The sequence below is a fragment of the Plutella xylostella genome, chromosome 19 (assembly GCF_932276165.1).
Source record: "Plutella xylostella chromosome 19, ilPluXylo3.1, whole genome shotgun sequence".
Taxonomy (NCBI): domain Eukaryota; kingdom Metazoa; phylum Arthropoda; class Insecta; order Lepidoptera; family Plutellidae; genus Plutella; species Plutella xylostella.
Genome location: NC_063999.1, coordinates 1,135,417 through 1,150,959, shown reverse-complemented (window position 1 = coordinate 1,150,959; position 15,543 = coordinate 1,135,417). Strand labels below are relative to the sequence as shown.

The window sequence follows — 15,543 nt, the reverse complement described above, 5'->3', positions numbered from 1 at the left end:
ACGAGCGTCGGGCTCTATGCCCGGCGCTTCAGCTGAAGAAGAAATACTTATGTCAATCACACACAAATAACAACACGAAGAAATTCATACCACATTTTATTAATTACTAATTCTAATACATAATTCTTATATCTCATATCTTGTAAAATACTATTCAATATACTTACTATTATTACGCAAATCTCTACACATCGTCTTAATCATCACCGTCACGCTCATCGACCCTCTTCGACTTCGAGCCTTCGCCATCAGCACTCGTAAGTGCTATTCAAGAATTAACTTTATGTAAATTCCTTTTTTGTTATAGTCTTCACGGATTAAGGAATAATTTTAAAGGTAAAGGGGATACCCCTTTGAGGTTTTGTGTATCCGTGGCCATCAAATATTATCATCAACATACCACGAGAGTTTTGCCAAACATATTTGTAGAGATACTTTTGTTCCAATCTCTTTGCTCCACTATATTTACTGAGGATGGCCTTTGGCGATATTTCTTGTTTGCCTAAAATGGTGGCTTTGGACCTATGCCAGGGTAGTTTTCCTTAACCCTCTGTACTGATGTATAATTTTGCGACTGTACCACTGAGCATATTGATAACCATAGATTCTATCCAGATTTAGATTATTTTACTCTGGGCGCAGAAGAGGATGTTATAAGATCAACCGGCGGCAGGTTTTGTAAACTTATGTACCTATATATACCTATATATATATATATATAACCAGTAACTGTCCACCGACGATCGTGATAAACAGATACTTACATAATCTAGCTCTATTCACTTAAATAAAATAAGTTATTCATGCAGTGTAAATAAATATTTATGCTCTTAGTAAATCTGCTGTGCTAACCACGACTCTATATCGTTGTATTAAGCGTTCCAATTGCGTGACAATTATCGCTCGTTCGTTCGTTCGTCAATTTAGAGAGTGCTTCTGATATACAGGGTGTTGCAAAAAGGGTATACTAAGCCGAAACCTACATGTGCAGCATGGTATATCTAAGCCCGAAACTGAAATCAGAATTTGAAAATTCGCGAAAAAAAAACATTTTCCATAGAAACTTTGTTGGTCACGTGACTTTTTACTATGGGAAAATAATATTTTTTTTCGCGAATTTCCAAATTCTGATTTCAGATTCGGGCTTAGATATACCATGCTGCACATGTAGGTTTCGGCTTAGTATACCAATTTTGCAACACCCTGTAGTACTTTACTACACTCCTACGGCTTTGTCTGATACCCCTTTCTCCTCCACCCTTCGTCAATACCTAACTACCATATTCACACTATAACACTGTTACTAAGACGCTGTGAGCCATTCAATCATCTATTCATGGGTGCTAGTGATGTGGTCATGTAATTGAAAAGTAACAAAAAAATCTTATCGAAGATGATTTAATTTTTGAAAAATACATTATTAGTCAAAATTTATAGGAGCTATGAAATGATCATGTGGTGAATATTTAATGTCGTCCTTCTAACGTAGAGTGTACAATTTTGTATACAGACGTCGTTTAGAGACCGCATCACCAAATAATACATCTGTCAAATTTGACTCAAAACACTTTTTAACCGACTTCAAAAAAAGGAGGAGGTTCTCAATTCGTCGGGATATTTGTTTTTTTTTTATGTATGTTCACCGTTTATGAACCGATTTTGAAAATTCTTTTTTTGTTGTATTGGGTTCAGCTCCCAGGTGGTCCCATTTTTTTTCAGAATTTTATCTCACCCCCAAGGGTGGGTAAAGGGGTAAAAACAGGGTATGAATTTCCATTTTGGGCACATGTTAACCGATTCTAATGAAATTAAGAACGTAAATATAGTTCTTATAACAAAAAAATATGATGGTGACCTTGAGCTGATCTGATGATGGAAACGGAAGGCAGTCAGGGGAACTCCTCAACGGTATATAGCAACTACTTCGTGTTTAGGCTTGAATGATTCGTATTGATTAGTAGGACTTTTTGGTATCATTTGCACCTTACTTATGATTGAAAATTATTGCAAATAAACTAAACACTATAAAATAAAATAATAATTAAAATAATAAAAAACCGACTTCAAAAAACCACTAAAATGTAAAAAATAATTTAAGCTTTACACAAAAATAAACAGAATTTGTGTAAACCTTAAATTATTTTTTACATTTTAGTGGTTTTTTGAAGTCGGTTTTTTATTTTTTTAATTATCACATTGCAATAAGGTTAGTTTTTACCCGACTGCCGAAGGAGGAGGGTAATGTTTTTCGATTGTATGTTTGTATGTATGTATGTATGTTTGTATGTATGTATGTATGTTTGTCTGTTTCTTTGTTCCCTCCTGTAGCCTAGGCTTGATAGATTTTGATGTATGAGGTATCGTTAGAAGCGTATTGATTGCGCGATGGTTATAGCCTATGCGACGTTACATTAAAATGTAGGGTCAAGGTGTTGTACCTATGGACGGCTTTACCTGTGGACACCATCAATTTGTTAAAGTATTTTTCAAACGCATCTATAAAGTTTTATTTATTATTGGCAACACTGACTAACACCATTTTCATTTTCTCAACGAAAGTGTCTTGTAAAAAAAAACTTTTTTGCTTCAAAATCTTTCATGAAAGATTTTGAAGCAAAAAAGTTTTTTTTTACCTTGGTTTTGTAAGGTTTTGTGATAAAAATACCCACACCTAGCAGATGATTGTTATGTATTTACGAACTCAGTCTATTCTTATTGAAAGTACCTACTGGTTTGAGCGAGTCTTTAACCGGTTTAATTTCACATACAACAAATGTTTTTGTTTTTTATGTCGTAATTTGTACCTGTGGACAGAGACATGTGTGTACCTATGGACATTAAGGTGGTCCACATTTGTATGCTAAAAATTCAATCTTGACCTAGAGGTCAGGCCACCCCCTCATTTTGTTATAGATCTCTATAATATCATGTGTGTAAATTTTCAAAAAGATACCTTTACTAGAAGGGGATGCTCATCGCATATAAAATATTTTGTGTGTCCTAAGGTATAAAGATGTACACAGGTACATCTGTCCTGTCCACAAGTACAAACGTCTGTTGTACCTATGGACAAACCAAAGGTTTAAAAAAAAACGTTCCTATCTTTCATACTGTTAAGGTTATCGTAACTAAACTGTGTGATTTTAAAAGGCTGATTATCACGTATATAATAAACCAAATAAAAATATTTTCACATTTTTATGCTACAAATACTTTTACTCCAAATTCTGGACACTGTCCACAGGTGTAACACATAGCGCCCTCTAGAGGACATAAAGTGATAAACGAAAAAAATATATTTTTCCAACTTAGCTATAATGCTTCAACACACAGATATAGCATGTTTTTTTTCGGCAGGTCTTAAGTGAGTCTCCACTCTTCTTAATATTATGTTAGTCCTTTACTGTACATTTACGTTAAGTACACAAAATTTTTCCAACTATGCCGGGCTTTGTTAGCACATTACAAAAATATGCATTTTGTAGGTAAGGGACCAACTTGACCGCCACACAATGTATGTACAACCCTCTGTTGGTCCCCGCCTGCGATACTTTCTGTTAACATTGGGCTTGTTTTCATCTTTTAAGCGTGCAGTTGAGTTTTTTTGTTTTTTCTGTTTGTTTCAGAGGTTTTGTTTGGTAAAACGCTCTCTAAAGTCTGTTTTTTAATATCAGATACCAAATTCACAGATTCTGAACGATTCATCAACAGTCCCGCCAATAGAACGATACGTCAATTAATCGCGGGACAACGAGCTGTTGAAAAACTGTTCAGAATCTGTCAATTTAGTATCTGAGATTAAAAAAAGACTTTAGTTGGCACCTACATCCCTAGTTCACACATAAGTTTAGTCGTGTCATGTTAAGAGTCCTTCTATAGTCTGGGAATTCAGTCAAGGCAAAAGTAACCTTACTGTTTTGAACCGAAAGTTTACATTTCTTTCACTGCTAATTAACTCCTGAAAATTATTTATTCTTTATATATAGAAGTAACAAAGTCATGTACCTAACTAATTTATGTTTTTTTTTGTTTAACTTATATTAGGTTATACTTTTTTATTATATTATTACATCGTAATTTTATCAATCATCACATCATTAGTATTGATATGGTTTATGTCTTATATTAGCACAGCTACTTTAATGTTTTTTAGATATATTTACAGATATATTGAATGGTTGGTACCTTCATCAACCTTACGTTTAACACTATTTCTTTTCCTCAAAAAAACTAACCTAAGACCTGTCCCTCAACACTACCACCCCATTCCCAACGTATTTCAACCAGAAACGGACCCAAACCCTTTGTAACACGTTCTATTTTGTCCACAGATGCGTCAGGGGTCATGCGGCGGCTTAGAGGGGCAAAGATGTGCAATTATGCGTAGACACGACAACTAGGCACTATGGCGCTGCTTCTGACTCTCGGCGCTTTGGCGCTCATGAGTAGGACGGGTGAGCTTGTCTGCATATTTTTACGCCTTCATAAAGACACGATGTACACGACACATGTGCTAAAGTTTGCGTAATGTGAAAACTAGCAAACGTTTTTGTTTGCGTTGACTAAAGGTAAGCATTCATTTATCGGTATCGTACCTACGTTTTTCATAAATGAATGGAGAAACGGCGTCTGTTATACCAATGAACTACATTGAATGAAGTGGACGCACTTATGTTAATTTCTATACAAAGAATACTGAATGCGATGCGTCCGATGCTGATAGGTGGGCGTTTACTTTAAAAGGGTTTGCTAGAATCACACTATGTAGAGATAACACAAATCAAAAATTTTAAACATAAGATCTGTAAAAAATATGGTACAGTGCCACAAACTTATCTGTTCCGGTGAGAGCTCACGTAAATGTCTAATATTTCTTAATTCTTTAAGATGTTAAGCTTTCCCGTAATGGTAATTCACCTTTGCGGTTTTAATAAACCCATCTAATCTATATCAATATATAATTTATTAGTAAATAATGAGATATGGATCAATTTAGTGAACTGTCACCGTAACAGATAAGTTTGTCGCACTTTAAGTACTTATAATTATCTATCTGTTTGACATAAAACAATCAAAATGTAAATGCAAGAGCCTCCCTGAGTTACGAAGAATGTATAGATAGGGTGTGGTAAAAAGTGTACACTTTTGCACAACCTGTGCACCGAGCACATGATTCGATACTATTTTCGAATCTACACGAAGGGCCACTTTTACCAAACGCTAAACGTATTTAAATCAAATTTTAAATACATTTTGTACTAACTGACAGACGTATGACAGGCTACTAAATACGTTTAGCGTTTGGTGAAATTCCACCTAACATATGGATAAAACAAATTATGTCACTTTTGGAACTAACTTTGCCTTACATTTTGACAGTGACAGTTGGCGATACGCAAAGTTAACGGAGGATCGAAACTTGAGTCGCGACTCTGTCAGTGACTGAAGCTATTCTGTTCTATTCTACTGAGACCTAGACTGAGGCTAATCCGACAATCTATTCCACGCGGTGACAAACCCATGTCAAAGGATGATTTAATTTTTTAACAATAGCAGAAAAACATTTTATAAAACGCAAATAAAAAAATATTGAAAGCATTAAACGTTTTATTGCATTCAGTAACTAAATCATTTTGAACTTCGGCAAATAACGGATTTCAACTAAACTCTATTTTCAAATAGATTAAATCCATTTGAATCTCATAAAATAGTGATGGTTTTTCCGCGTGGCTGTATTTCATTTTATTAGCGATAGCTGTAAACGAATTGCATTTGAATTCCAATGTTTTTTTACATCGCTATAGTGTTGCATCATAAAGTAATATATGTAAAATGAGTTAAATATTCACTGAACACCGAATAAAGATTTTTTATCTTATCTTTATCTTTAATGAGGTGCATTCCAACCAGTTTCCCAGGTGATATTTGCAACAAATAATTCCAGGATAAAAGCCTAAGGAACTGTTTCACAATGTCTGGATAATGGCTAAATATGGGATGAAAGACATGCTGGCACTGTCTAAAACATAATAACAGAGAGTGATATCATGTATTTTTTACCCCACAGGTAGCCACTATTCAAGACATTGTGAAACAAGCCCTTAGTGTCTCAGTACGGAGGCTAAAATAATAAGTAATGATGGTTCTCTTTGTCATAATTTAGTCCACAATGTTAATGGTTTCTACCTATTTAGACTTGACGTACAAAAGTGTAATAAAATATACTTACTTAATATATCTACGTATGTAAATTGGTTTTATCATTTATCGGATCCAAACCGATTCTATCTGCGCTACCCTTCACAAAAAAAAAACAATTATGAAAAATTCACGGTCTGGTGGGCCGGATACAAAATTAGGATAAACGATAAACCCTTAAATTACTTTTTGGTCTGCAAAGCAATGTTGGAGGGGTGTTAAACAATGTAGAGCTACCTACCCGATAAGCCAAGGGACCGGAAAATGAAAAAAACCGGGCGATACACCGTAGAAATAAGGTTTTCTCTTACCTAACACGGGTCGATAGTCGTTACCCAGAGAACAGTTCTTTTAATCGCTAAAAGAATAGTTGTTTCACGAGTATGTGGTAAAGGATCAGGAAAGTATTTTTTAGATAATAGGTCATCCATTTATAATATATATAAATGGATGACCTATTATCTAAGTTAGTTAGTCACTTAAGTTATATACATACGTATATATATATATTATATATATAGGTTCTCTTAACTTAAGTGACCTAACCGTATCACTAACTAACTATTTTAACTAACCAATTGCTAATTGACTAAAAAACTTAGTTTCACTACTAATTATTTATTTCGGCCAATAGAACAAAGTCTATACAAGTGACTTCCATCTGGCCACGCCATCAAATCCACTGAAAACTGAACGTTTTAGTGCAAATTGCCACCGCTTTTAGCTTCAATAACAAAAGAAGGCGCAAGTTTAAATTCCTCCTTTTTCAAACTACATTCAATAGGATCTACAACAATTGTCAACGGCAGATGTTTTTCCATTTCGCGTTGAATACGCTCTTGTACTGTCCCAGGAGTATAGAAGTGGGGCTTAAAGTGGACTAGAGAGGCGCTCCAGGTACTGTGGGGGAAATTAATAGTTCCAAGTAGAAGCTATTTCTGCCTTACAATCTAAGTAGAAGGATGAAAATTATATTTTAAGGAATAATGAAGTTACACTTTTCGATTTTGAATTGATTTTAAATCTGATTTGAAATGTATTTGTAACAGACGGCGTGCGTTTTGCACAAAAACATAATGAAACATTACTGACAAAAAAATTGCATATGTAATAACAATAACTTTATTATTACAGTACCTATATATTATCAGTATATCACTATCTCTTGTATATTTTTCAAGTATTTTAAAAAATATATTGAACAGATTTACTTACTTATAAAGGTAAATCTGAAAACGATACTTATGAAAATTTGAATTTACTTTGCGCATTGAATAACATAACTTATAATATAACTTCTGGCTATTCACAATTATATTTATTTCTTAAGTCTTATCGCTATATTTCCTTTGCTTGGCCCTTCCCTCAGGTTGCTGTGCCCTTACAGGGTGTAACATTTGTAACTAATAAAATCATAACCACGTAATTCCACAATGTGACTTGCTATAATTAATTTGAATTTGGCAGGTTTCTAATAATATGTCACACATCACTATAGAACAAGACCGACTCGGGCAAATCACAATACAATCCATAAAAACTACTTCTGGAAGCTGGTATTCACTAATTTTGACCAGCATTTATGTCTTCCGAAGTTGAATAACCAGATTGCGCGGTCTGTCTGTGCTAATATCTAGCCTGGATGTCATGCTCGACTATGGTAGGTTTATCTTAATCTGGGTCTGGGACTGGGGTTACTCTAGAGTGACTAAAAACAAATGAACGCCAGCTGTCATGCAATCGAAACGTTTGAAACAACAAGATAGAGTCGTGGTTAGAGCAGCAGACTTCAAAAACTTTGTTTTGGTATGCTAGAGTGACCGGCCGTTTCCCAAACTTCCTAGTTTTGGAGATGTGACGAACTTGGGTTGAAATTAATTTTGCAAAGACGTAGATAAAGTTTGGGAAACTCCTTATTTTGTTCTCCGTGCTATCGCCGAGTTTCAAAATAAGATAATATTAATGAAATGATGATAGAAATTCAACGTTTAGGGACGGTAGGGAAGGTATATTATTGGATCTTCTAGGAGATAAAGTGGATTAAATTAATCGTAGTTCAATGATCTTAGTAATTATTAGAAAGAAAATTTAATTTTGGAACTACTGTTGCCACGAGATTCCATTCAACGTAGGTCTGATTTTTCAATAGCCAGTTAAAAGTTATAAAAAAACAAACACTATACCTTGTACTAGTGTACTCCCTTGCAGGGTAGGCAGAGGTGCATTGCTGCATAAAAGTTATCTGGGGAATAATTCTGATGCTGTCGCGTCTGAAAGTTTGTATTAGACAGTGACAGCAACAATTTTATTTCTCAGATAACACTTATCTGACTATTGGAAAATCAACCCTTAAAAGGTTAACCTGTAGGAATTCCGGCATAAAAAATAGACTTCGGGTCGTCAACTCTCTGAATGTGCCAAATTTCATAAGTTCTTTTGAAAGAGTTACAAACGTTATTATATTTTGTATAAAAAAATGTAGCATGGTTATAACAATATTGAACATACACCGGTCAAACAAAATAACACCCCATTTTTACGCTGGAGACTAAAAAGAAGTAGCTATAGATACGATTTTCTTTCTTCTTTCTACTATTACTTTCTCCAAACTTATAACACATCTCTTGTTCGGTGCCTACAGCTGCCGCTGGCAGGCGCCTTATTGATTTTACGAAATAACGCAACCTAGCCTAGTTGGCTTCCACCCAATATGACAGTTAATAACACAGAAACTAATTAATAATTCACTGTATAACATGTGTAAATATTAAGTAGGATCAAATTAATTCAGTTAAATACAAAATGTGACGGGTGAAATTTTAAAACCCAGTTATTAATACTTCATTCATTACTGATAATAATAATTGTTTTGTTTTTAATATAAAGTAAACAAATGAAACATCATGATGTTGTAATCCTAGAATGTTGGACACCATTTTAACATAATACCAAATTACATTGAATACCCAAATATAAATTAAAATAGATTTTTTTAAGTGAGTGGAATGGACAGAAACAGCTATTGAGATTTCTAGAAAATGTACACAACAAAAACATTAAATACTTCTTGATTCTATAAATTCTATACTCTTATGGCGTAGTCCCACTTAAACCCATTAAAATAATAAACTATGCTCTTTGATCGCTGCTGTACTTTAATTTGCTCATTCCAAAGCTTGGTAATATTGAGGATTCAGCGAAATGCTACGCTGTTGCTACGACGATACTGCTACGCCGCGACGTAGGCAAGTTGCGCTACGAACGTTCGTAGGCTTCGTAGCAAATAGTTGATGGTTGAGAATAAAAACAAAACTAGCTGTTCCCGCGAGCTTTGCCTCGCCTTAAAGAGTTTTCCCATGGGAATTCCGCTATAAAAGTAGCCCAAGTGTTAATCCAGGGTGTCAGCTAACTCCATACCAAATTTCATTAAAATCTGTTCAGTCGTTTTGACGTAAAGAAGTAACAAAGAGAGACACACATACTCATAAAATTTTGCCTTCATAATATTTGTAGGATTTAGCGCATGGAAAGCTTTACAAATATTGTGAAATACAACTCACATATTTTATTGTAAAAATCATCTTTAAGTTAGTTCATAACACGTAGGTACATATTTTATGAAATAGGGCATGTATCTAATACATACCAGTTCATCAAGTGCTTTATTAATAAATAAATAAATAAATAAATAAAGTGTAAAAAAGTATGTAATTTTACTGTCCTTTCTATTTCTTCCTTACTAGGTACGTAATAAGCGAGAAAATTTCAACTCACTGTTTATACAAACTTCCTACCCAAGGCCAACTGAACAAGGCTAACTAAACATACCCAAACTAGAGTATTAACATGTATTAAGCTACACTACAAAGGCTGTGTACTCCTCTCCTTGTCCCCGTCTCTGCAGCCAGTACTTTTGTCTTCCGCCGCGGTCGGTAAGCGCCATTCACGATCCGACATCCATTGTTGCGCGGAGAGTTACAACGCCATCTATCTTGCTATTATTTAACCACTATCCTGTCGAAAGACTTGATAATTTCGCCTTTGTTGTGCAGTAAATAGCGACGACTGATTTATGTGAGACGCTCACGGTTTTTAGTTGCAATTTTAATTATGAGGAAGGAAGGTTTTGTTCGGTGTTTTGGTAGGAGGTTTTATTAAAATATGGAAGGAGGAGGTCGTCTGTTTTTAGTTACTTTTATACTGAAAATTTTACAAAACAATGATTGAATTTATAATAAATTTGATAATTATTAATGTTTATATTTTATTATACAATTTTTTTTTAATAAAACACTTATGTAAATATATCCTTGATAACGTTATTAAAACAGAAATCGAACAGGGCCCGAAGTGTGTTAAATTTTATACAATGTCAATGGCATGAATTATTCTGTCTATTTGCAGACTTCAGGCCAAGGTATAAAATACCTACGCATTAATAATTTCTGTTTAAATATTAGGACAACACCCAAATGCATAATTGCTTGAAGTTTACATTTAGTTACAATACCGAGCAAAATAAATAGTAGAGTATCAAGTTAAAACCAAAACACAACATTGTAATACATACAGAAACAGCATATCGCTGTTAATTGGGTCAAACTTTGTTTTCAGATATTGTGTAAACAATAAAATTGCTGTTGGTATTGAATACAAGGTTTTATGAAAGCAAGGCGGTTCATTTTAAGCTCGAGAATAAACTCTCATTGGCAGTTTTACTCGTATTTTAAGTGCCTCACACAAAACCAAATGCAATTGAACTCTTTAATCTCTAATGAATTTGCAACGGATGTCTCATTTTCTGAAACATTTACGTAGCCTTCTTTTAGACTGTCACCAGGGATTTCATACAACTTAACCAGAGTTGGTTAAATAGTATTAATAGAAATAGAATAATTATAGTTTAAATAGGTATGATGTCCTTGCTTCTATTATATTACAATATAATTCAGTAGGTAGGTACCTAACTTGACTAGCATTCAACCTGTTTCAGTTGATCAATTAATTATGAGCCCTAAAGCTATACGCACAGGGTTTAATTTAACAGCCGTTATTGTCCACCTCGGTTGCAGCAGTGGGTATTTACTACAACAGAATTGAATTCCACACAAGACCGCACAATGGGCAACGAATGACCATATTGGTATTTGGGCTTCAGCGTTTTATTAATAAAGGGAGGCCGGGTGAATTAGAAAATCTATTTGCAGGTAGGTATTTCTGGGTCGACTGTGAATTGAAATGTATTGTTTATTAAAAAAACGTGAAAGTCGATAGCTTCATCCTAACTATCCTAACTAATATTATAAATGCCAAAGTAACTGTGTCTGTCTGTCTGTTACTCTTTCACGCCAAAACTACTGAACGGATTTGAATGAAATTTGGTATACATATGATCTAGACCCTGAGAAAGAAAAGATGCTACTTGTTATTCCGGAATTCTGTAGTTTTTCTTTGAAAGTTTATACAAATATAAAGCTTTGTTTTAAGCCTCAAATCCTTTTAGTTTTTTGAGGTAAGAATATACAGAATATTTTGAGTGTAATAATACTCACATTTATAGATATACTTAGAGATTTTATACAAAAAATAATTATATTTGTTGCAATAACACGATTTATCTAACTGGTATCTGTCTATAAGTTCCAAAGTCACTTATCAGATTGGTATACTTTTGTTAAAGTGGATAAGTTTCAACATTACTCTGGTTGTGCCTTTCAGGTTCCCACATTATCAGCAATGTTACAAAAAGTTATATACTTAATGTGCTGTGTGTTGTTTCACGGAATTAGCAAAGTACTTGTTACTCATAACTAGAGGTTATTCCGTATATTATTATAGGTGGATACGCATACGTTGGGATATACGGAAATACATACGTTGGGATAGAAAAAAAAATGAATTTGGACATGGTTTAATGTGAGTTCAGAAGTCAAATTTTATTTCAACTTGTTCTTAACTTATGGTTTTCAAGATGGACTGTAGGTATCGATGGCAAACACAAGACCTAGACTAGGCTTTGTCACCGTGATGATAGGATTGGCTAGTCAGATTAATAGCGTCAGTTACTATTCAGGATGCATTGGACGGACACCCTGTATAAAGACCAGACGAACCTTAACTTCCTTAGCTTAACAGAGCATCTATCTTATCTATTAGATTTTTTCATTTATTTATTTCCATAAAATTACATGTCATAAAAATATACGTACAACACCGATGCTTGCTCAATTTAAACGGAAATTATTTTTTCAAAACATTTTATTTTTCGTTCAGGTGTAATTTGGTCACTTTTTCATTGCTCACGCAGTCGTGAGTCGCAGTCGTACAATTTACATAGAAATAATACAATACAACCTTATTTTTTTCTCCCCAGGAGGCACAGACAACACGAATGCGGTGGGCACAGACGGCGTCCCGGAGCTCGACTACGCGGACGTGGAGTTGGGCCTGCACCAGAGAGGGCCGTTCTTCGACGTGGCCTACTCCAAGAATGTCACCGCTCTCGTCGGCAAGACCGCACAGCTGAACTGCAGAGTGCATGAGCTGGGGAATCGGACGGTAATTTTCTTCTTCTCATAGGTTACCTTAGTAATACAACGCAATCGGTTGGAGTTTAAACGCTATAACTTCTCATATACAACCTTAGTAAAAGATACCAGTCAGTTCGAGTTGGCGGCTAAGTAGTGGTGCAAGAGTTTTGTTTGTTGTTCCACAATGATCCGTGTTGTGCCCGGAATAAAGATTTCTGGTCTACATAACCTTTGCTGATGATGTTTAGATACTGTGGGAGAGAGTTTTTTTGCAATGCGATGCGACGGTGCATTGCAGTTTTGTATCCAAGGCGTTGCATCATTTCCCTATACATATACGTTATCTATGATAAACACTCTGTGCTTCAGTAATGAACCGCCATGTTGCATTATTTAGAATGAAATTTTATCAGTGTATGAAATTTTACCTTATATAGTCGCTTCTTTAGCGTAGCCTACTCGAAGAATGTGACAGCAATGTATGAATTTACACCTCTTTAACACGCACATTTAGATATGCACAGAACCATGTCATATCTGCCATCCTTGAAATATCTCTGCTGCATCATAATGTTATTCTCAAGTTGTCCTTGCCATTTGAATACCTACTTATTGTAATACTGAGATGCCTACCCTAATATTTATGTTGTTGTACCAACTTACTTCCTACATAATATCAACTTAACTTACCAATGTTCAATTTTATTTTATTGCCGACCAATGTACGGAAGATGCATGGCTAGCTGGCTACCGATAACATAGGATATTCAAATTTACCAAACCTTCCAGGAACCCAAAATGCTGTAGTAAACTAACTAAGAAAGCAAAGAAACTTATTTCTTCTACCCCTGCAGGTGTCGTGGATCCGGCACCGCGACATCCACCTGCTGACGTCGGGCCGCATGACCTACACCTCCGACCAGCGCTTCGTCAGCGTGCACAACCCGCACACCGAGGACTGGATCTTGAAGGTGGGCGCTAGTAGCTAGTAGAAGAAATACTTAACAGAAAGTCTATTGTCCCCCTTAACGGCTTGTACACAAAACTGCGTTGCGACGTCGCAAACGTGCCTTGAAAAACTGTTCAGTTTTTCAGGGCATATGCTTTTTAATGTCGCAGATTTTTGCGATGCGACGTCGCAACGCAGTTTTGTGTACAAGCCCTAAAAGACAGTCGCAAACAAAACAAAAACTGTATTTTTTATTTAGACCTCAAACATAGGACAAGGTTTAGGGATGTGAAGTCAAAGCTACAACATGGCTTTTTTATAAATCATAGATAAAAAATAATTTATTTGCTATAAATTTTTTTAAAAAAGTTTATAAGAATTAATCCAGTTTCACGGTTGCATGAAACTCTAAGGCCTTGTTTCACGATGTCTGATTAGTGGCTACGTGTGAGGAAAATACATTCTGTCACTGTCAAAAAATTTATATCAGAGAGTGACAGCATGTATCATGTCTCACAGGTAGCCACTAACCAGACATTGTGAAACAGGGCCTAAGTCTAATCTTATCATGTCGATATCTTTCCGATAGATTCGGCAAAAAGTCAGAACGAACTTCTTCACCCTCTCACTAAATATCCGTTCCGATCATGTTCCATTAGATATTATTTTATCCATGTTTACCTACAGACAAAAAAATAACTTTTTTTTTGTTTTTAACGCTGGCATCAGCTTTATATTGATTAAAAATCCCAAAAAATATGAATCCGCTGCTCTGTAAATGATGAAGTATTTTTATTACATCTGCATGAATTTTGATATATTTTTTTCAATTAAACATTTATCTTGATTAAGTTTTCAGTATCATGTACTGCGACTACACACTACCTATTGAAATATATTTCGAGTTTTTACGTTCCAAATTGATAATTTAGTTACATTGGTCCATCTTGAGGAAACATAGATCCTAAATGACAACTACCTAATTAGTAAATCACAGCTCTGCATTGCATACTCTAGTTCTGTAGGTGTGAAACTGTCAGTTAAACTTTTATTTCTTTTTCATTATACTTACTCAAGAGCCTCAATACATGACATTATATTCATCATCATCAGCACGTACCTAATTGCTCTTTGCTATAAATAGGGACATTATACTTCTTCAATTGAAATACTACTAATACCTATATGATTTCTCTAGGAACTAAGAACACGTCATAGTTAGGGAGACCTGACAACTAAAATTCACAATAATCTACAAGGCAGACTTCGTAACGTCTCTAAACCCAAATATCTTGACTACCCTCACGATGTGCACGCGACAAGCACTTCTATTCATACGCAATTTAGGACCAAAATCACACGAAAAGTTCAACAGAAATAGGAGCTGATTTTCAAGTTGAAATTATAATATCTCTTGGCGTTTTAGAATATTGTCTTACTCACTCATTAGACCTTAGGTACTTCAGCTATTAGATGTATATACCTATGTATATGAAAAGTCGAGCGTTATTGTGTTTTCGATCAATGCATCGTCAATGGGGCCCTTTCGTGAAGACAAAACGATTTAACATTTACGAAATAATTAGTGTCAAATTAAATACAGTTTTAACTCGTAAATCGTTGTCAAAACAATTTTGCGATAGGAAGTCTGAATCAAACAGGCTCTGTTAAAAATCAGGCTAATGAATTTCAAAAAACAATAGGTACAAATTCAGGACGACCTGAAGTACTCTTTCAGATAATACTTCAGCAGCACTCTGCATATTAAAATTTGTCAGTAACTGCATATAAAGTAAGGGTGTCCGCACACACATGACCGACTTTTTGTAGGATAGATAGCTGAAGTGGCAGTCGGCCGGCCATATG

General features: G+C 34.9%; 1 protein-coding gene across 2 annotated transcripts in view; it reads left to right on the top strand.

The window, feature by feature from the left end:
- Positions 1–4,252: 4,252 nt before the first annotated feature.
- Positions 4,253–15,543, top strand: part of LOC105383359 (zwei Ig domain protein zig-8) — a 28,440-nt gene continuing 17,149 nt past the window's right edge. Inside the window, exons 1-3 of one of the 2 annotated variants that reach the window (XM_048627994.1) lie at positions 4,253–4,454; positions 12,572–12,756; positions 13,583–13,699. In XM_048627994.1, the coding sequence (XP_048483951.1) occupies positions 4,406–4,454; positions 12,572–12,756; positions 13,583–13,699 (351 nt within the window). In that variant the 5' untranslated portion in view covers positions 4,253–4,405. The remainder of the gene's footprint in view (positions 4,455–12,571; positions 12,757–13,582; positions 13,700–15,543) is intronic. The other variant, XM_048627995.1, reaches the window with a different exon arrangement.